The sequence below is a fragment of the Balaenoptera borealis genome (genome assembly GCF_965194805.1).
Source record: "Balaenoptera borealis genome assembly, chromosome: 11".
In the NCBI taxonomy this organism is placed as follows: domain Eukaryota; kingdom Metazoa; phylum Chordata; class Mammalia; order Artiodactyla; family Balaenopteridae; genus Balaenoptera; species Balaenoptera borealis.
The window spans coordinates 73,787,615-73,803,633 of NC_138868.1; the positions used below are offsets into that span (position 1 = coordinate 73,787,615).

General features: G+C 38.5%; 1 protein-coding gene across 2 annotated transcripts in view; it reads right to left on the minus strand.

Annotated features, from left to right (window-relative positions):
* MAML2 (mastermind like transcriptional coactivator 2) overlaps positions 1 to 16,019 on the minus strand; it is a 362,457-nt gene that overhangs the window by 11,583 nt on the left and 334,855 nt on the right. For both annotated transcript variants that reach the window (XM_082339876.1, XM_082339877.1), the window contains one exon: positions 4,851 to 5,054. In XM_082339876.1, coding sequence (XP_082196002.1) covers positions 4,851 to 5,054 — 204 coding nt within the window. The remainder of the gene's footprint in view (positions 1 to 4,850; positions 5,055 to 16,019) is intronic.

A 16,019-nucleotide genomic window follows, 5' to 3' on the forward strand; every position in this document is an offset into this window, starting at 1 on the left:
CTGGCCCTTTTCCTGTGCTTAGTTCTGCTGGTTCTATACCTTTTATAAAAGAATGTTGCCTACAGCCTGAAATATACAGGATAGCCTATTCTCAGGGCTCTGACCTTTAAGAGTCCATTCCTATAGAGATAGAAAGTTACAGAACAGAGAATAACATTTGTCTTGTTGGAGGTTTAGGGGAACATAGAGACTTGACCTACATGGATAGCTGCAAAAACAAAGGATTCTGACACCAAGAAGTTTACAACAACTAACAACTCCCCTCCCTCACCTTCCTTTAAAAGTCCTTTGCTGAAACCCTTCAAGGAGTTTGGGATTTTTTGGGCACAAGCCACCCTTCTCCTTGCAATGAACCTTTCTCTGGACCTGCAATAAACCTTTCTCTGCTCCAAACTCTGACGTTTTGGTTTGTTTGGCCTCGCTGTGTGTAGGGCACATGAATTTGCGTTCAGTAACAGGAACATACCTGTTGGGTTTATCACTCACTGGAGCGAGGAAGAAGGCACATCATGGGGGACCATAGGGTGTCTCAGCAGGAGCGTATTAGAAAGAACCTATTATAGGATTTGGGCTTTGACTGGGTGATTTAGGGAGGGTCTAAGGAAGCGAGGATTTGTTCTAGGTTGTAAGCTGTCAGAAAGTGAGGTTGATTCTATGACTGAGTAAAGAATTATTTGTCACTCATTTAGCAAAAGAGGGGAATTTTCCCTATTTTGTGAGTTGCACAGTGACCTTGTTTATGTCTGTTTTTAGACAAAATTATGAAGTGGCCTTCTTTTGTCTCATTTTATCATGGTCTCAGAGCAATCCTGTCTGAGCTTTGTGTTCTGTAAAATTGTTTATGTCCAACAGAGAACAAAATAGCCTGGCTGTGAGTGTTGTATCAGTTTTGGACATCAGGAGATTCTTTTTTTGTTTCTCAGTATGGATCAGGAAGTTTTTAGAATGGCTTCACTGAAACTTTGCATGAACCCCAAAGCAACCCCCTTTTTCGAAGATAAAAATAATTGGCATAGGTATACAGAGAACAATATAATTATAGAAAAGTCAGTAAATAGAAAAGAAAACCTTGTAACAGATGGGTTAATTAGATGGAAGCCAAATGTGGGCTGCCCAACTTAGAACCCACTTAAACCATGTATTTCTCAGTTTCCCAACAAATTCCAAACCTTCTAAGTAGAATAAATCTACTATAAGGGGAAAAAAGTGGCTTTAAAACAACAACAAACCAAATTCAAATTCTTGTTTCTAAGGAAAAAGACTTGAAAGACTCACAGGGATTTGGGGGCATCAAGTAATTCATATAAAACACAATTTTGATGAGCTAAGTGTAAACGAATCAGAAGCATATGGATTACATTTCTTTTAAATGTGGGTTTACAAATTAAGGGAAAAAGTGGTTGGTGAAACTCTTTCTGGTTTTGCCCAAACCCTGAATGTTTAAGAAACAGCTTGAGATGTTCCATGAACCCAAATGTGGCAATATGCAACCATTCCTGCTGTAAACTATTGTGCAAGCTGACAGTTTTGATTTTTATGCCAACATGGGGCTTTCTGAAATCTTCTCTTTTTCAAAAGCATCTATCGTATTTTCTTATGCAATTTAGGTGTTTCTGTTGTTTCTATTGTAGAAAACAGAATCCACGCATGTGTGTGAGCGATAATCAGGCCCTTGCTGCTCCATGAAAGACTAGATTTCAAATCTGGATTTATTTTTACATACATTCAATCTACTTCTTGACTTTTTATTCTCCTGAGGGGTTATTTAGGTTGTTCAAAGTGTTAACATACACAGCTCTGGAAACTTGAGTTTCTTAAAGTACTTGTTCACGAACGAGTTAGACTTAATGGCCTTGCGCATGGACAAGAATTGCCACGCTGTCACTTTGTGCTGAGGGGCAGCAAAGACCAGACTTCAACACTCAATGGAGACTGCTCCATTTGCAAGAGAATGACATCCCCATTCTACGCAAGTGTAAACTCACAGGCCATCCCTGAGATTACTTATGTGCAACATGATATTTAACTTCACAACTAATGTCTCATGATAACCCAATATCTTGGACCCAAAAGATATTGAAATATCTTAGAAATATAGAAATAATCTTCTGTTGCCCATATCTGTTCTGCTTCAGTTTCGCTATCTCAAAATGTAAAATATGGATAATTCTAGGACCTTTCTCATACTCCTATTGTAAGGATTAATCCTTTAATTCCGTAAAAGCGCAGCATGGTGCTTGGCACATAGTAGGTGCACAAAACGTGTTGGTAATTATGATGCCCATTGTAACAAGTACTACTCATCTCTCTTCTTTGTGCTTCATTGGTGGGAAAATAATAGAAAGTACGGGATAATACACTTTCATGAGAAAATGTCTCAATTTAGGAGCCTATGTGGCCTTGCCAACTGACTGCAAATGACTACAAAACATATGCTAATGTAAAGTGGCATCAAAGACTGTTTCTTCCTGGATATGCTAAAAAGCACAGGCACCCTCAATGTCCGCCAAACAAAAAGAAATGTGAATGGTTTATAAAAATCACAAAAACAGCAGCCTCATTCTCATTCATCTCTCACAGCTTAGCTACTGCCCTTTGCACCTGTCCCAGCGGTGACTCAACTGGGACTCCATGGGAGTTAGGACAGTGCCAGGACAGGACCCTCATGGAACGTTTCCTTGCCTTTTAATGAGAGCTGAGAATCCAGAAATTCAACCTCTGCCTGTTACAAGTCAACAAATTAGTAGTGTTGATGGGAATGATGGAAGTGTACCCAGTAAGCCAATCTTAGATTGTATGTTTTTCTCTTCTACTGGCCTTGTTTCTTAGCTATTTTGTTTATGAAGATCATAAAAAGGGAGGGAGTGGGTAGGAGGAGTGGAGATTTCAAAACTATGACTTATAGTAGAAATTAGTTGTGTCACTTAGCAATCCAGTCAGTGGTTCCCCTACAACTTAGGGCAACATGCAAGGTCACCTATAAGTTTATTTCTCACTATTCCTTGTTCAAGGTCAAATAAGTTTATTTCTCACTATTTTTTCTCACATGCTCTGGATTCCAAACTTAATTCCATTTGTCATTCCTTAAAAATCATAAAGGATTGTTATATTATGATTTGTACTTTTCACTATGCATTAAATATTTCATCATACAATCTCAAACTAACCAACTAACACACACCCAGGCTATACCTTTCGGTCACTGGCCCACTCTCCACCTAGAATTGTGGACCACTGTATCCATCAGAATCCTACAGTCCTTCAAAGTCAAAGTCAAATTTTATCTTTTCTGGGAGACTATCCTCAATCTCTCCAGGCTGGATTTTATCTTTCCCTCCTTTACATTTTCCCTCGCTATGTTTATACCTTTATTGTAATGCAAATCAAATCTGAATCTAGTGCTTCCTTGTTAAAAATGCTTTAAAGTCCTCTCCATTGCTTTTCTTTTTTTGTTTTTGTTTTTGGCCACACTGTGCAGCTTGCAGCTTGCAGGGATCTTAGTTCCCTGACGAGGGATTGAACTGGGGCCCCCAGCAGTGGAAGTGCAGAGTCCTAACCACTGGACCTCCAGGGAATTCCCTTCCATTGCTTTTCGACAATATAAATTCTGATTTAGCAAGCTTTATCCTCTGGTCTCTGATCTCTGGCCTCCTAGCCTTTCACTTCCCTATCCTTGTGCACGTGACATGCCTCAGCAAATGTAATAATGTAGTATACTTTATTGTCCCTGAGTCTTTGAATATGCTGGTTCTTCTGGCTGGACCCTCCCCTGTTCTTCCCTCCATCTCCTACTTCACCTTCAGATCTTCAGTAGATATAACTTCCTCTCTGAAACCATTTCTGGTAATCCCACATCACAGCATTTAATCACATGTCTTACAATTGCCTATTTATTTGACATCCCCAGAGGGCTCTAAGCTCCTTAAGGACAAAGACAGGGTTGTCTTGTTTAGGGCTGTAGTCCCATTGTAAATTAGTAAATATTTACTGAATGAATTATACGCTTATCACACCCTGGGTTTCTGGCTCTTACTGCAAAGCTCCTGGAGTATAAATTTATTTTTTTTTAAATTTTATTTTCTGTGTACCTTGGCTCTATCAACCTGGAGATGGTTAACTTTGCCTCTTTCTTCTTTCATTTGGCCAAATAGTTTGAAGGGAAAGAATAAAATTTGGAGAAAAGGCTTTGGTCTTAGGAGGCAGAAAGGGTTTGGAGCAGTTGCTGAATGTATGAGTTTGAGAATATAGAAGGGACAAACAGATAAATAGTAAAGTAGGGTTAATGCTTGGGTAATGTGTGGGAAATAATGATCTTGCCTTTAAGGTAAGGCCACTTAAACGTGGTGAAAGTGGGAAATACATTTTCGGTTTCCTTAAAAAACATCTACTATTCTGAGATGCTTTATTTTGGAGGCCAAATTTTAAGTTTTGAAACTCCACACTGGCTTTTAAAGTTGCTTTAAAACACTTCCACCTCTAAAATCAGTTTGGATTTGAGTTGATTAAAGTTTTGTCCCCTATTTTCTGCCCCCTGGGGCTAGGGGAGAAGACTGGTTTCTTTTGCCTGATACCAATGCCCATGTTGGTGGTTCTAAACATTCCTGGGCTGGGCAGGGCTAGTCAGCCCAGGTGCTATGCATTCCAACTGTCCAGCAACTGGTAAATCAAGTTTTTTTTTTTTCCTGCAGCACTTTACATGTATAGATTTAGCCTCTCTTACAGCCAGGACACCCTGGTGGCTGTCCCGTAGGTGGACACAGAGACAAGCACAGTAAGTAGAAATGGAAAATAATGAATTCCCTCTGTTGGGCCAATAGGTATGTGCAGTAGAAATTGGGAGAAAGTTTTACCGTGTCAACCAGCATCTGCTGCTGGAGGAGAAGCTGCTGTTTCTGTTCCATGATCTGCCTCTGTAGAGTCTGTTTCTTTCCCATCAATTGCTGATTCAACAGTGATTGCTGGGAGTTCATGTAACCACTTCCAGTGTTTGGATTTGAGCAGGGGTTGGGACTTGGACTGGGGCCTGTGTTCTGGCCTACCACAGAGTGTTGATCCTAAAAAAGAGAAGGGGAGGGGGTGGAAAGCTACTGTGAATTAAAAGAAAAAAAAAAAAACTTGCGCAAAGATCATAAGCTTAGATTCCAAACATTTTTCAACTTGTTAAGATCAAACGTGGTTAATGGGTTGGAGATCAGAGAATTGCTTTTCAAATGTAGAAGAAATAATTGCATATCACAGCAACCAAAGCAGTTTGTTTAATGACATTAGGGTACTGGAAAAGCTCCCACGTGACTCTGATGGTGGAACCTCCGCATTCCAGAAGGTATTTATGGCACGTCAAAGAAAATTACCATAAAAACATATGGCAAACCTCTCAATTGCTCAGGAACAAACACATCATAAAGTAACAAGTTCTTCCTTTTCCCTAAAGTTAGCCCATATCATTGCTGATCCTGCAATGAAAATCATTTCAATTCACGTGTTTAAAAGTTGAATAACCATTTTGGACAGAAGGGGCCTAGCTTTCTGTGATAAGGTAGGAAGACCTATGAGTTTCTGTTTCACAAACACTGAAACTTGTTAGGGACGTCACCTTTCAGAGACTTGTTAATTTTCCTCCCTGGTCAGTAAGTCGGGAATCTCAGTGCATTAATCAGTAAAAGAACACCAACTGACAATAGGGAAGTATTGGTCAAAGACTCACAATTGTGTATTAAATAATATTGGGTATTGGTGAATTGCCATTCTAATTTGAGGTCTCTACCAATGTTTAGGCATTGACAGGTCAGCACCCTGCAGGGCAGAAAGCTAAACCCAGCCAGGTGTTGTCACTAATTCCCAATGGTGTGTTTAGGATTGAGCTGTGCACTGTTGGGGTTACAAGAAAACTCCAAAGCATAGTCCTCATTTTGGAGAATTTATCATCTAATTAAGGAAGACATGACATGCTTACATGTAAAATACAAGAAAATACAGAATCAAGTTTTAGATTAAATGATACAAGTACTAAATGAAAGATCCTCCCACTTTGATGATACTCATCTAGGAAGCAGATGCCCGGGCAGGCCTTGCTCCAGAAATTCTGAGGCCACAGATAGGGTACCTACTCAGGTGATTCTAATGCTCATTGATCCAGGGAATGGTCTTTGAGAAACAGTAGCTATATGGGAGCAATAAAATCCAACTTTCATTCCCAGGTGGACTGGGTGAGGTTACAAGAGATTAAAAAGATAAAGCAACTCCCATGATGCCTGATGAGCAGTAAATAGTAGGTACTCCACTTGTGGACTTGCCTTCTCTTTCTTTAGTTATCTGCTGAACTACAAAAAAAAAAAAAAAAAAAAAGCCACCAGTTCAAAGCCTGGGGATGCAGGAAATGTGGTCTTGCTTTAATAATCCCTGGGGCTACAGAGCTCACCAACTGCCACAAGGAAAAGGGATACAAAATAATCCTAAAATGACCATGCACTGAGGTTTGTTACAGGCCAGTCATCGGGCTTAGCACTTTATGTGATTAATATCATTTCATCCTCCTAACAGAACAATGAGACAATGAGCAAGGACTATTATTTTCATCCTAATTTTGCAGATGAGAAACCTGCCTCAGAGAGATCACTTAGCTGTAAGTAGTTGAGGAAGATTTGAAGTCAGGCCTGTCTGACTCCAGAACTCCAGTTCTCAATCACTATCCTCTATTGTCTCTCAGTTGAGACAGGAAGAGTTGGGGAGAAAAAGCTTCCTACTGTAAATCTGGGTCAACGCATCTGTCCATGCAGCAAATGTGTATTGAGCACTCTTCTAAGGGGTCACCCTCAATCAGGCGCCTAGAAGGGAGTGTTTTAGGGAGAAGGGCAGAGGTGTGGGGACTGGGAGGGGGTGGTCCTTCTCACCAGTTAATGAAAAATAATTAGAGTCAGCTCTGAGGTAGGAACATCCTCTGAGCAGCTGAAAGGAACTGTCCCTAACACATCTGCACTCAATGCCCAGTCAGATCTGTCAGCTTTAAATCCATCATGGCTCTTGGGAAAGGTTTCACCCCACGTGTCCTACAAGCCACCAGGACTCTCCCTTGGAGTGTGCTTCTTTCATCTGGGTTAGGGGCTCAGCTCAGGGTCCTGATACTTGGTTCTTTGCTGTGCTATTTTTTATTTCTTAATATCCAATTATTTATTATATAGAGCAACCAATATAGATTTACTAAGTATTGTGTCTTAATTTCCTCATGTGTAAAATGAAGGTAATTACATTCGTGACATAAAACTGGCCAGATGAAATTTAGAACAGTTCTAGGCACTTAGTAGGTTCTAGATAAATTTTAGCAATTAATATTTTTCTTACTTATCTTTGTATTATTTTGTGTATGGCAGAGATATTATAGAAACAATTATTTTTGTGAAGGAGCTTATGGTGTAAGTGTACTTGACTGCACATGTGGTATGTTCGGCTCCCATCATTTTTTAAACACAGGTAGGCCCTTGTGCTCTCCAGTTGGCCACAGTCCCCACTATTCCTCATTTTATTATACCCACCCTTTTCCCTCATTTCTATTACTTGCTTGGCCCATGTAGGCATTTGAAGTTAAGATCTCTGGCTTATATTTTAAAGGTGACATACAGATGGCCAAAAGGCACATGAAAAGATGCTCAACATCGCTAATGATTAGAGAACTGCAAATCAAAACTAAAAAGAGGTATCACCTCACACTGGTCAGAATGGCCATCATCAAAAAGTCTACAAATAATAAATGCTGGAGAGGGTGTGGAGAAAAGGAAACTCTCTACACTGTTGGGAATGTAAACTGGTGCAGCCACTATGGAGAAGAGTATGGAGGTTCCTTAAAAAACTAAAAATAGAGTTACCGTATGATCCAGCAATCCCACTCCTGGGCATATATCTGGAAAAGGTGAAAACTCTAACTCAAAAACATATGTGCACCCCAATGTTCATAGCAGCACTATTTATAATAGCCAAGACATGGAAGCAACCTAAGTGTCCATCGACAGATGAATGGATACAGAAGATGTGACACATACACACACACACACGCACACACACACACACAATGGAATATTATTCAGCCATAAAAAAGAATGAAATAATGCCATTTGCAGCAACATGGATGTACCTAGAGATCATCATACTGAGTGAAGTAAGTCAGACAGAGAAAGACAAATGTCATATATCACTTATATGTGGAATCTAAAAAAATGATACAAATGAACTTATTTACAAAACAGAAACAGATTCACAGACATAGAAAACAAACTTATGGTTACCAAAGGAGAAAGGGGGTGGGATAAGGGGTAAATTAGGAGTCTGGCATCAGCAGATACACACTACTATACATAAAATAGATAAACAACAAGGTCCTACTGTATAGCACAGGGAATTATATTCAATATCTTGTAATAAACTATAATGGTTTATATAATATCTTGTATAAACTATATATATAACTGAATCACTTTGCTGTACACCAGAAACTAACACAACATTGTAAATCAACTATACTTCAATTAAAAAAAGAATCTCTGGCTTATATTTTACCTGGGAATCTAAGATACACACATCACAAAGCCCATGGACACACTCACTCAAAGTTACTGCATTAAAAAGCGATGCATAGTCATTTCCATTTGGTGGTATGATACCTACTAGTGCCTTAGGATTAAAATCCACATCTCCCAATGGCTCGTCTAGTCACCATGTATCCATCCATCCATTAATAAATTTGATAAATTTTACAGAATATCTACTATGTGACAGGCAGTTTTCTATTTTCTAAAGATCAAAAAAGTATTTACAAAGGGGAAAAATGAAGAGAAAGAAAAGAGGTGACAGAATGCTTACTGTTGGCAGAATCAGTGAACATCATCAAAATAATTTCCAGTGAAATCTGGAAAACTACCCTCTGCTAAGATTTATAAAAGATCTGCATGCCAAGAAAATGTAACTCTGTCTTTCTCTCTCTAATCAAACAGATGGACTGTACTAAATTTAGTTTCATTCCTTTACAATACCAAAAGATATTAAAATAAGAGATAAGCTCTCTTTTCGAATTTTGTAGATTTTCAAACCTTGTAGTTTTTAGCCCATGGGCCTTACCATGTACTCTACCATACACATTCTTTCCACTCATGATGGAAGTAATATTTGGCTGCTGCTACATTTTTTTGCCCTTATGTTAGCTGTGAAACACAAAACACCTCCTTACACAGGCTTGCTGTCATTGCCAAGATGTTGTGCAAACTTTAGTACATAAAATATTTTGAAAGAAAAATATGCTCCCATGCGTTGGCTTTGATTTCCATATTCAGCCTCACTCTTTGCCTTACACTCAGCCCATGTAGAACTTGACTTAATAGAAATCATCTGTTTCTCCCTCAGCACTCATTTTCTCCTCAGTTGCTTGTGAAGGCCATGGTAAAAATGGCACATCCTCAGCCCGTAGATGAAAGAGTATGTGTGTGTGTGTGTGTGTGTGTGTGTGTGTGTGTGTGTGTGGTTGTGAATGAATTAGGCTATTTTTACTGATGTAGTCTTTTATATGCTAGAAAACTCAGATTTCTAGAGTCTCTTTCAAATCATGAACTTGAATGATCTTTCATTTTGTGTGTGTTTTTTTTTTCTGTTTCTACCAATAAATTACGGTATTTGATGCTAACATACAAAACAGGCTTCTAATCCTATCATCCTGGGATTTAATATACATTTACATTTAATATGCACTTATAGATAGTTTTCCACATCTATGTGAGTGTGTGTGTATGTGTGTGATGTGTATTTAAGATTTTGAAGTTCTTTTATAGTATTGGCTAAGCCACTGAGTTAGGGTAGTACGCCAAGTGCTTAAATATGATAAAAGCTTCTTAATCCTTGTTTTAATCCAGCACAGGACTGCTAGACCAATGAAAGCATTTCTGTATCTTTTTAATAAAATTCTGCCAATAATCAAGCTATATCTGTAGAATTATTATCTTCACTCTACTCTTAATCATTCATTCAACAGATATTTGTTGAGCATCTATTGGGTTCGCCAAAAAGTTCATTGGGTCAGTGAATACATTGTTCAATAAAATTCTTGGTGAAAATGAAAAATGTGTCTTTTATTTTTACTTCAAACCAAATGAACTTTTTGGCCAACCCAATATTATACATCATGCATTCTTCAGGCCTTAGGGATCAAAGACCCCTCAGCCTGCTGGAAAATTCTGCAGCGTGTCTATACTTCCAAGTTTTCCAACTGGACTATGGATGGGAAATTTATTTTCCAGAACGGTCTCAAGGATGTTAGGAGACCATTTGGTAAATCATGTATATGATGACCAAACCTTTTAGCTGGATAAATCAAAACATGCTCACAAGTGAGTGGCAGTGTGTAAGGTTGATTTACATTTATAGGAAGCTGGATGCATATTTTAATGTATGGAAAATATGGTAAATGAATGCTTTCCCAAATGTGTTACTTTGTTGACTTAAGAGCTTGTCCATGGATCAGCACAGAAAGTACTAACTTAACAAGATCACAAACCATGTCTCTAAAATCTGGCAGAAAATTAAGGGAACTCCTGAACTCTTTAAAATGGAAAACCCTTTTCCTTAGAGGACAAATTACCTGTCCTTCTTCTTATCACCTGCATTTCTCTTAAAGCCATTTTTAAGTCCTTTTGAAAAGAATGTCCAAATTAAAAATTAGAAACAAACCTCATTATTCTAGCCCTAACAGTGAATTCACCAATACCGTCTTCTTTAAAAGTTCAGGCATAAATATTTAAAGAAAGAGTATGTATGAAGAAAACCTTGTAAATCTCAGTAACAAACACCAGAGTGTAGGCCTGGCCCCTAGGTCTGACTTTGATAAAATGGCTCTGTAAATCATGGTCAATATGTGAGATATCTTTTTAAAAAATGTTAACTAATAAAAATGCTAGGATTGCCTGTTTCATTTTAATGGAATGTGAGGGTTCTGTGAAGTAGGTTGATTTCAGCAAAAGGTAAAATGGGGTCCAATTAGACATGTCCTAAAGCAGCAAACAAAAATACCCCTGGTTTCACTGAAGTATGCTGAAATATTAATACTCACTGAATTCAGTCAGTTTTACTATTAAAGCAGTTTTGTGGGCTGAACAGTGACATAGAAAGTTTCACAAAGCAAGCAGTTATCAGACAAGTATTGTTCTCTTAATATTAAAAAAAAAAACCTCTAAAAAATATTTGTCTTGTTTTGGGCATCTGGGTAAAATGGCTCTCTGTTTCTCTTATTTTGGAAGGGGAATATATAATGGATTTTTTCCCCACAAAAATGAAGTAATGTAAGTTACTTGGGATCCATGAGAGTATTTTGGCGTGGAATGACTGCCCTTTCTTTTTCTTGGCTTCCAGAGCTAGGCATCTGCAATTTGCAAAACAAATTCAAGATAAAGTACCCAGCTGGGCAAGTCTGTACAGTAGATCTCACAAACTGATTTGCTATTCAATCTTTCTCCCCCTCCCCCCAGCTTGTCTCTTTCCCTCTTTTCTTCTTTCCCTGTCTCCATGAACTAACTGCTCAACTGTTCCTCCAGGCTATTCATCTTCTGAACTGTCTGCTTATGAAGCCATTTATTTATCTCTATGCCTGAGAAACAAGTTGCCTTAACTGTTTCAGATTCCCTACAAGATGGCAGGCCCACTTAAGTTATTTATTTGGGGCATGGATGGTGAGGTGGCTGGGAGTGGCTAAAATAAATGAAAAGTTATTGTTTGACACAGCAACAATAATAACAGTGACAACAAAACAATGATCAGGAAATCATCCAGGAAACAACTTTTAAACAGAACGACTGAAGGGATAAAACACTGCTGTCTTCAGGTTTCCAGTCCTTTATTTATTTATTTATTTATCTATTTTTTTTCCAGTCATTTATTTCAAGAGTCGTTAAACTATGACATGACCAGTCAAATCCAACTTGCTACCTTTTTTGGTAAATAAAATTTAATTGGAACATAGCCATACACATTCATTTATGTATTGTCTGTGGCTGCTTCCCCACTACGACAGAGCTGAATAGCTGTGGCAGAGACCTTATGACCCACAAGCCTAAAATATTTACTATCTAGCCCTCTATGGAAAAAATTTTCTGACCCTTGCTCTATTTGGCTGTACTAGCCAAGTCAGGCTAAGTACTTTGGTCTTTTACATTAAATTGATAAAATGCCTTAGAGAAAAGTACCCAGCAGTTCTTGGAAGGAACAGGCAAGTTGAGAATAAAAAATATCTATAATGACATCTGTTCACAATAGCCCTTCACTCCAGCCACCATTACAAACAGCAGAAACTGAAAAGCAACTTATACATCTTTTATCCAACTGCATTTTACAGTTGAAGACACTGCCCAGAAAGGTTAAGGAATTGACTTGTACAAAGTCACAAAACCTAACGAAAAGATGAAGAACGATATCCAAATCCAGGAAAATACGTTAAGGAGAAATGAATGGAATAAAGTCTATTTGCTTGAGAGAACTATAGCTTGTCTGATAGAACTGGCTTGCAGGGGTGAGGGGGGTAGGGGAGATGTTGAAACGTAGAATATGAAAACACAGAAGGATGTATTTAGATTAGTATTTTCTTTATGCTTTGCAACTCTGAACAGTAGCTGCTTTTCTCATCTATTTTATAGGGCGTTTTTCTTCGCTTGTTCAGAACATTCTCCTTCACCCTGCAGGGAAACCCTGATCATATGTTTATAATCTGTTTGGTTCAAATGATTAGAATAAGTTTGTGTTCACTGTAGAGTTCATCCTTCAGAGGTTACCTAATTTTCAAGTCACCAGGACACTGTGTCTATTCTTAGCCTCTGGGGTGGACACTTGTTATGGGTTGGCACAGAAGAACAGTTCCATGAGCGAGGAAGCAGCATTTAGGTGGGAGAGTGGCCAGGAACAAAACGTCAGTGGGTCAGGGTGGAGTGGGAAGAGTTTGGTAACTCAGGGGAAGGAATGAGAAATTTTTCTTAAAAGAGAAACTTTTCAACTTTAGAAGGGTTCTTTGTGGCAGACCTGAAATTTCTGCTCTGTAAGTTAGCTTTTTGCTTTCTGCCCCTAGAGCAGTGGTTTCAAACTTTTCGTTGGATAACAGTGCCTTTTGAGGCTTTCACAAAGCTATGGATTCTGTCTCTTCTCCCCTCCCCTCAAGTACACATACAACTAACAAGTTTGTTTACAATTTCAGGGAGCTTACAAATCTTCTAAACATTCACAGACCATCAACAGACCTCAGGTTGAGAACTCCACCTCCCATCCCTCAAAGGTTAGTGTTTATGAAAGAAATGAAATGCTTTTCCCCTTGAGTACGTCCTCTACACTGCACATCCAAGTTAAAACCATTCACGCCTCCTCATTGCCTTTGGAATCAAGTCCAAACTCCCAAAAATGGTATAGAAATAAGCCCCTCTATATCTGGCTTCTGCATCTTTCCTCCCGTTTCATCTCTCAACACGTCCTTTCTTCACTTTATACTATAGTGACATTAAAACACTCGCAATTCACCAGTCTCACAGAGCTCTTTCTCCTCTCCACAGTTTTGATGTGTTCACATCCTCTCTGCCTGGAACACTCTTGCCCTGCCCCTCCCTACCAAGTAAACACCCACTCATTCTAGGCTCAGCTCAGATGTCCTTTTTTCAGGGAGTCTTCTCTGACCTCCCAAGGCTGTTGAGTGTCCTCTTCTGTGCTTCCCTAAAAGCTGGTACGGATCCACTAGGTAGCATTTGTCACTCTCTATCACAATTGCTTGTTTGCTTATATCTATCTCCCATTATAAATGCTTGGAGGGCTGGGATGTTCATCATGAAATTCGCAGGGTACAGTGGACTTCCCATAAATGTTTTTTTTTTGTATAAATAAATACATGAATAAATGAAGCAGTGCAAACTAGAAAATGGGGACAGAACTTGCTGTAAGGCACATGGGGTGAAAATGCTAGCACTTCTCAAAGGCAACTGGAAAGCCAGTGCAGGACAGAAGGCAAAGGTTGAGCAAAGTTGTTAAATCCAGTGTTGCTTTAATGGGTGTGCCAGCTTAGAGGGGCCCAGGGCATAAAGGACGTGTTAGGAAGGAAAAGAGCTAGGGGTGAGTGATAGTGGAGATCATGACGATGATGATAATAATGACAATGACTCCGTGCCTTTGTTGTAAGGATGGAGGAAGGCACACTGATGGAGTACAATTTCTACAAACAGTTACCATTTTCTTTTTTCTTTTTTTTTATTTTTATTTATGGCTGTGTTGGGTCTTCGTTTCTGTGCGAGGGCTTTCTCTAGTTGTGGCAAGTGGAGGCCACTCTTCATCGCGGTGCGCGGGCCTCTCACTATCAAGGCCTCTCTTGTTGCGGAGCACAGGCTCCAGACGCGCAGGCTCAGTAATTGTGGCTCACGGGCCCAGCTGCTCCGCGGCATGTGGGATCTTCCCAGACCAGGGCTCAGAACCCATGTCCCGGGCATTGGCAGGCAGATTCTCAACCACTGCACCACCAGGGAAGCCCCAGTTACCATTTTTTAAAAGCTATGTGCCAGGCCATGTGTTGAAGGCTTGACATTTATTACTTTAATCTTCACAATAATTCTAACTATGATTCCCACTTTAAAGATGAGGTTATAGGTTAAGAAATTTGGCTTTTTTTTACACATATGCCTTTAAAATGCAAAATACTTTGAAGGCATAATAAAATAAGGTAAAAGTCAAATTATTTAAAAATATCTCTCTGTTCTATTATAAAAGCAATTTGAATGGATAGGCAGCAATAGTGAAAATAGTCATTCTGGGATCAGACAAAACTAGGTTCAAATCCCAGCTCCACTTTTTTCAGAGTTGTATGTGGTCATAATATTTACCTCAAAGGGTGGTAGTTAAGAACGAATGACATAGAGTAAGTGAAGTGCTTAGTATATTAGTATCAGGTATGCAATAGATGTGAAAAATATTAATATTTCCGCTTAAGTCAGTTTGATATTTACTGAACGTAAATATAAACATATACACACACACAAGGCATAGGGCTAAATAATATACAATTTCTGATTGTCAGATAGTGAGGAGAGTGTGGTGTTTGTAATAATACCAGCAATAAACCAACAAGCAATAATCATCCAAAGATGTGCTCAGTGCCTCAAACTTGGCGATAGCTAACTATTATCACCACTGCCTCCACCAACTAAAAGAAAATTAGGAACTTGTGTTTAAGCGTAACTTTATCCTTTGTTGAGTTTACTCTATATATTGTGTTGATATTAATCCCCTCTTCTTTCTTTGGTATAATGTATAACTATATTAAGCTTATAACTCATCTTTACAAAAACATTTATTTCAAAGGGACATACGTTAGGAACCAGTTTTATACACTACACTTGTGCTAGTCCTCTAGAAATGTTTGGAAGGTACTATGGTTTTGGATGGGGTAAGTTATCAGCATTTTCTGTTCTAATTAAACATGAAGGTGATCCAGTAGCAAGTAGTAATGAAGAATAAAGAAGGGATAAACAACACCACAGTTCAAAAGGAAGAAAATCCTTTTTAAAGGGTTGGTTCTTAAATCAAAATGATGTTCAAATTATACATGAAACAAATCTGGAACTTTTAAGAATCGATTTCCAAAGATGGCTTCTAATACCTTGAAAAAACTATAAGATTTTTCCTTTGGAAACACAACAAAAGTCAATATGGAATTTTGACTCTGGAATTTCATGTTAATCAAAATTTTATAGACTACTTTTAGCTTTTTTCTCTTTAAGATGGAGAAGTGAGAAACCTAAGAAAATTCTCACACATCTCATGTGATATCTCATGACAAAATACTATAATGATGAAAAATGCTGCCTCTGTAGTCAGACTGCCGGGGTTTAAATATTTCCTCCATAACTTACTAATTGTTCTTGGGCAAGTTATAAAAGTCTCTATGTCTCAGTTTCTTAACTATTAAGGGGTAAATAACAATGCCTTCATCATACAATTGCTGTGTTGGCTTAAATAAGATCATGTAGGTA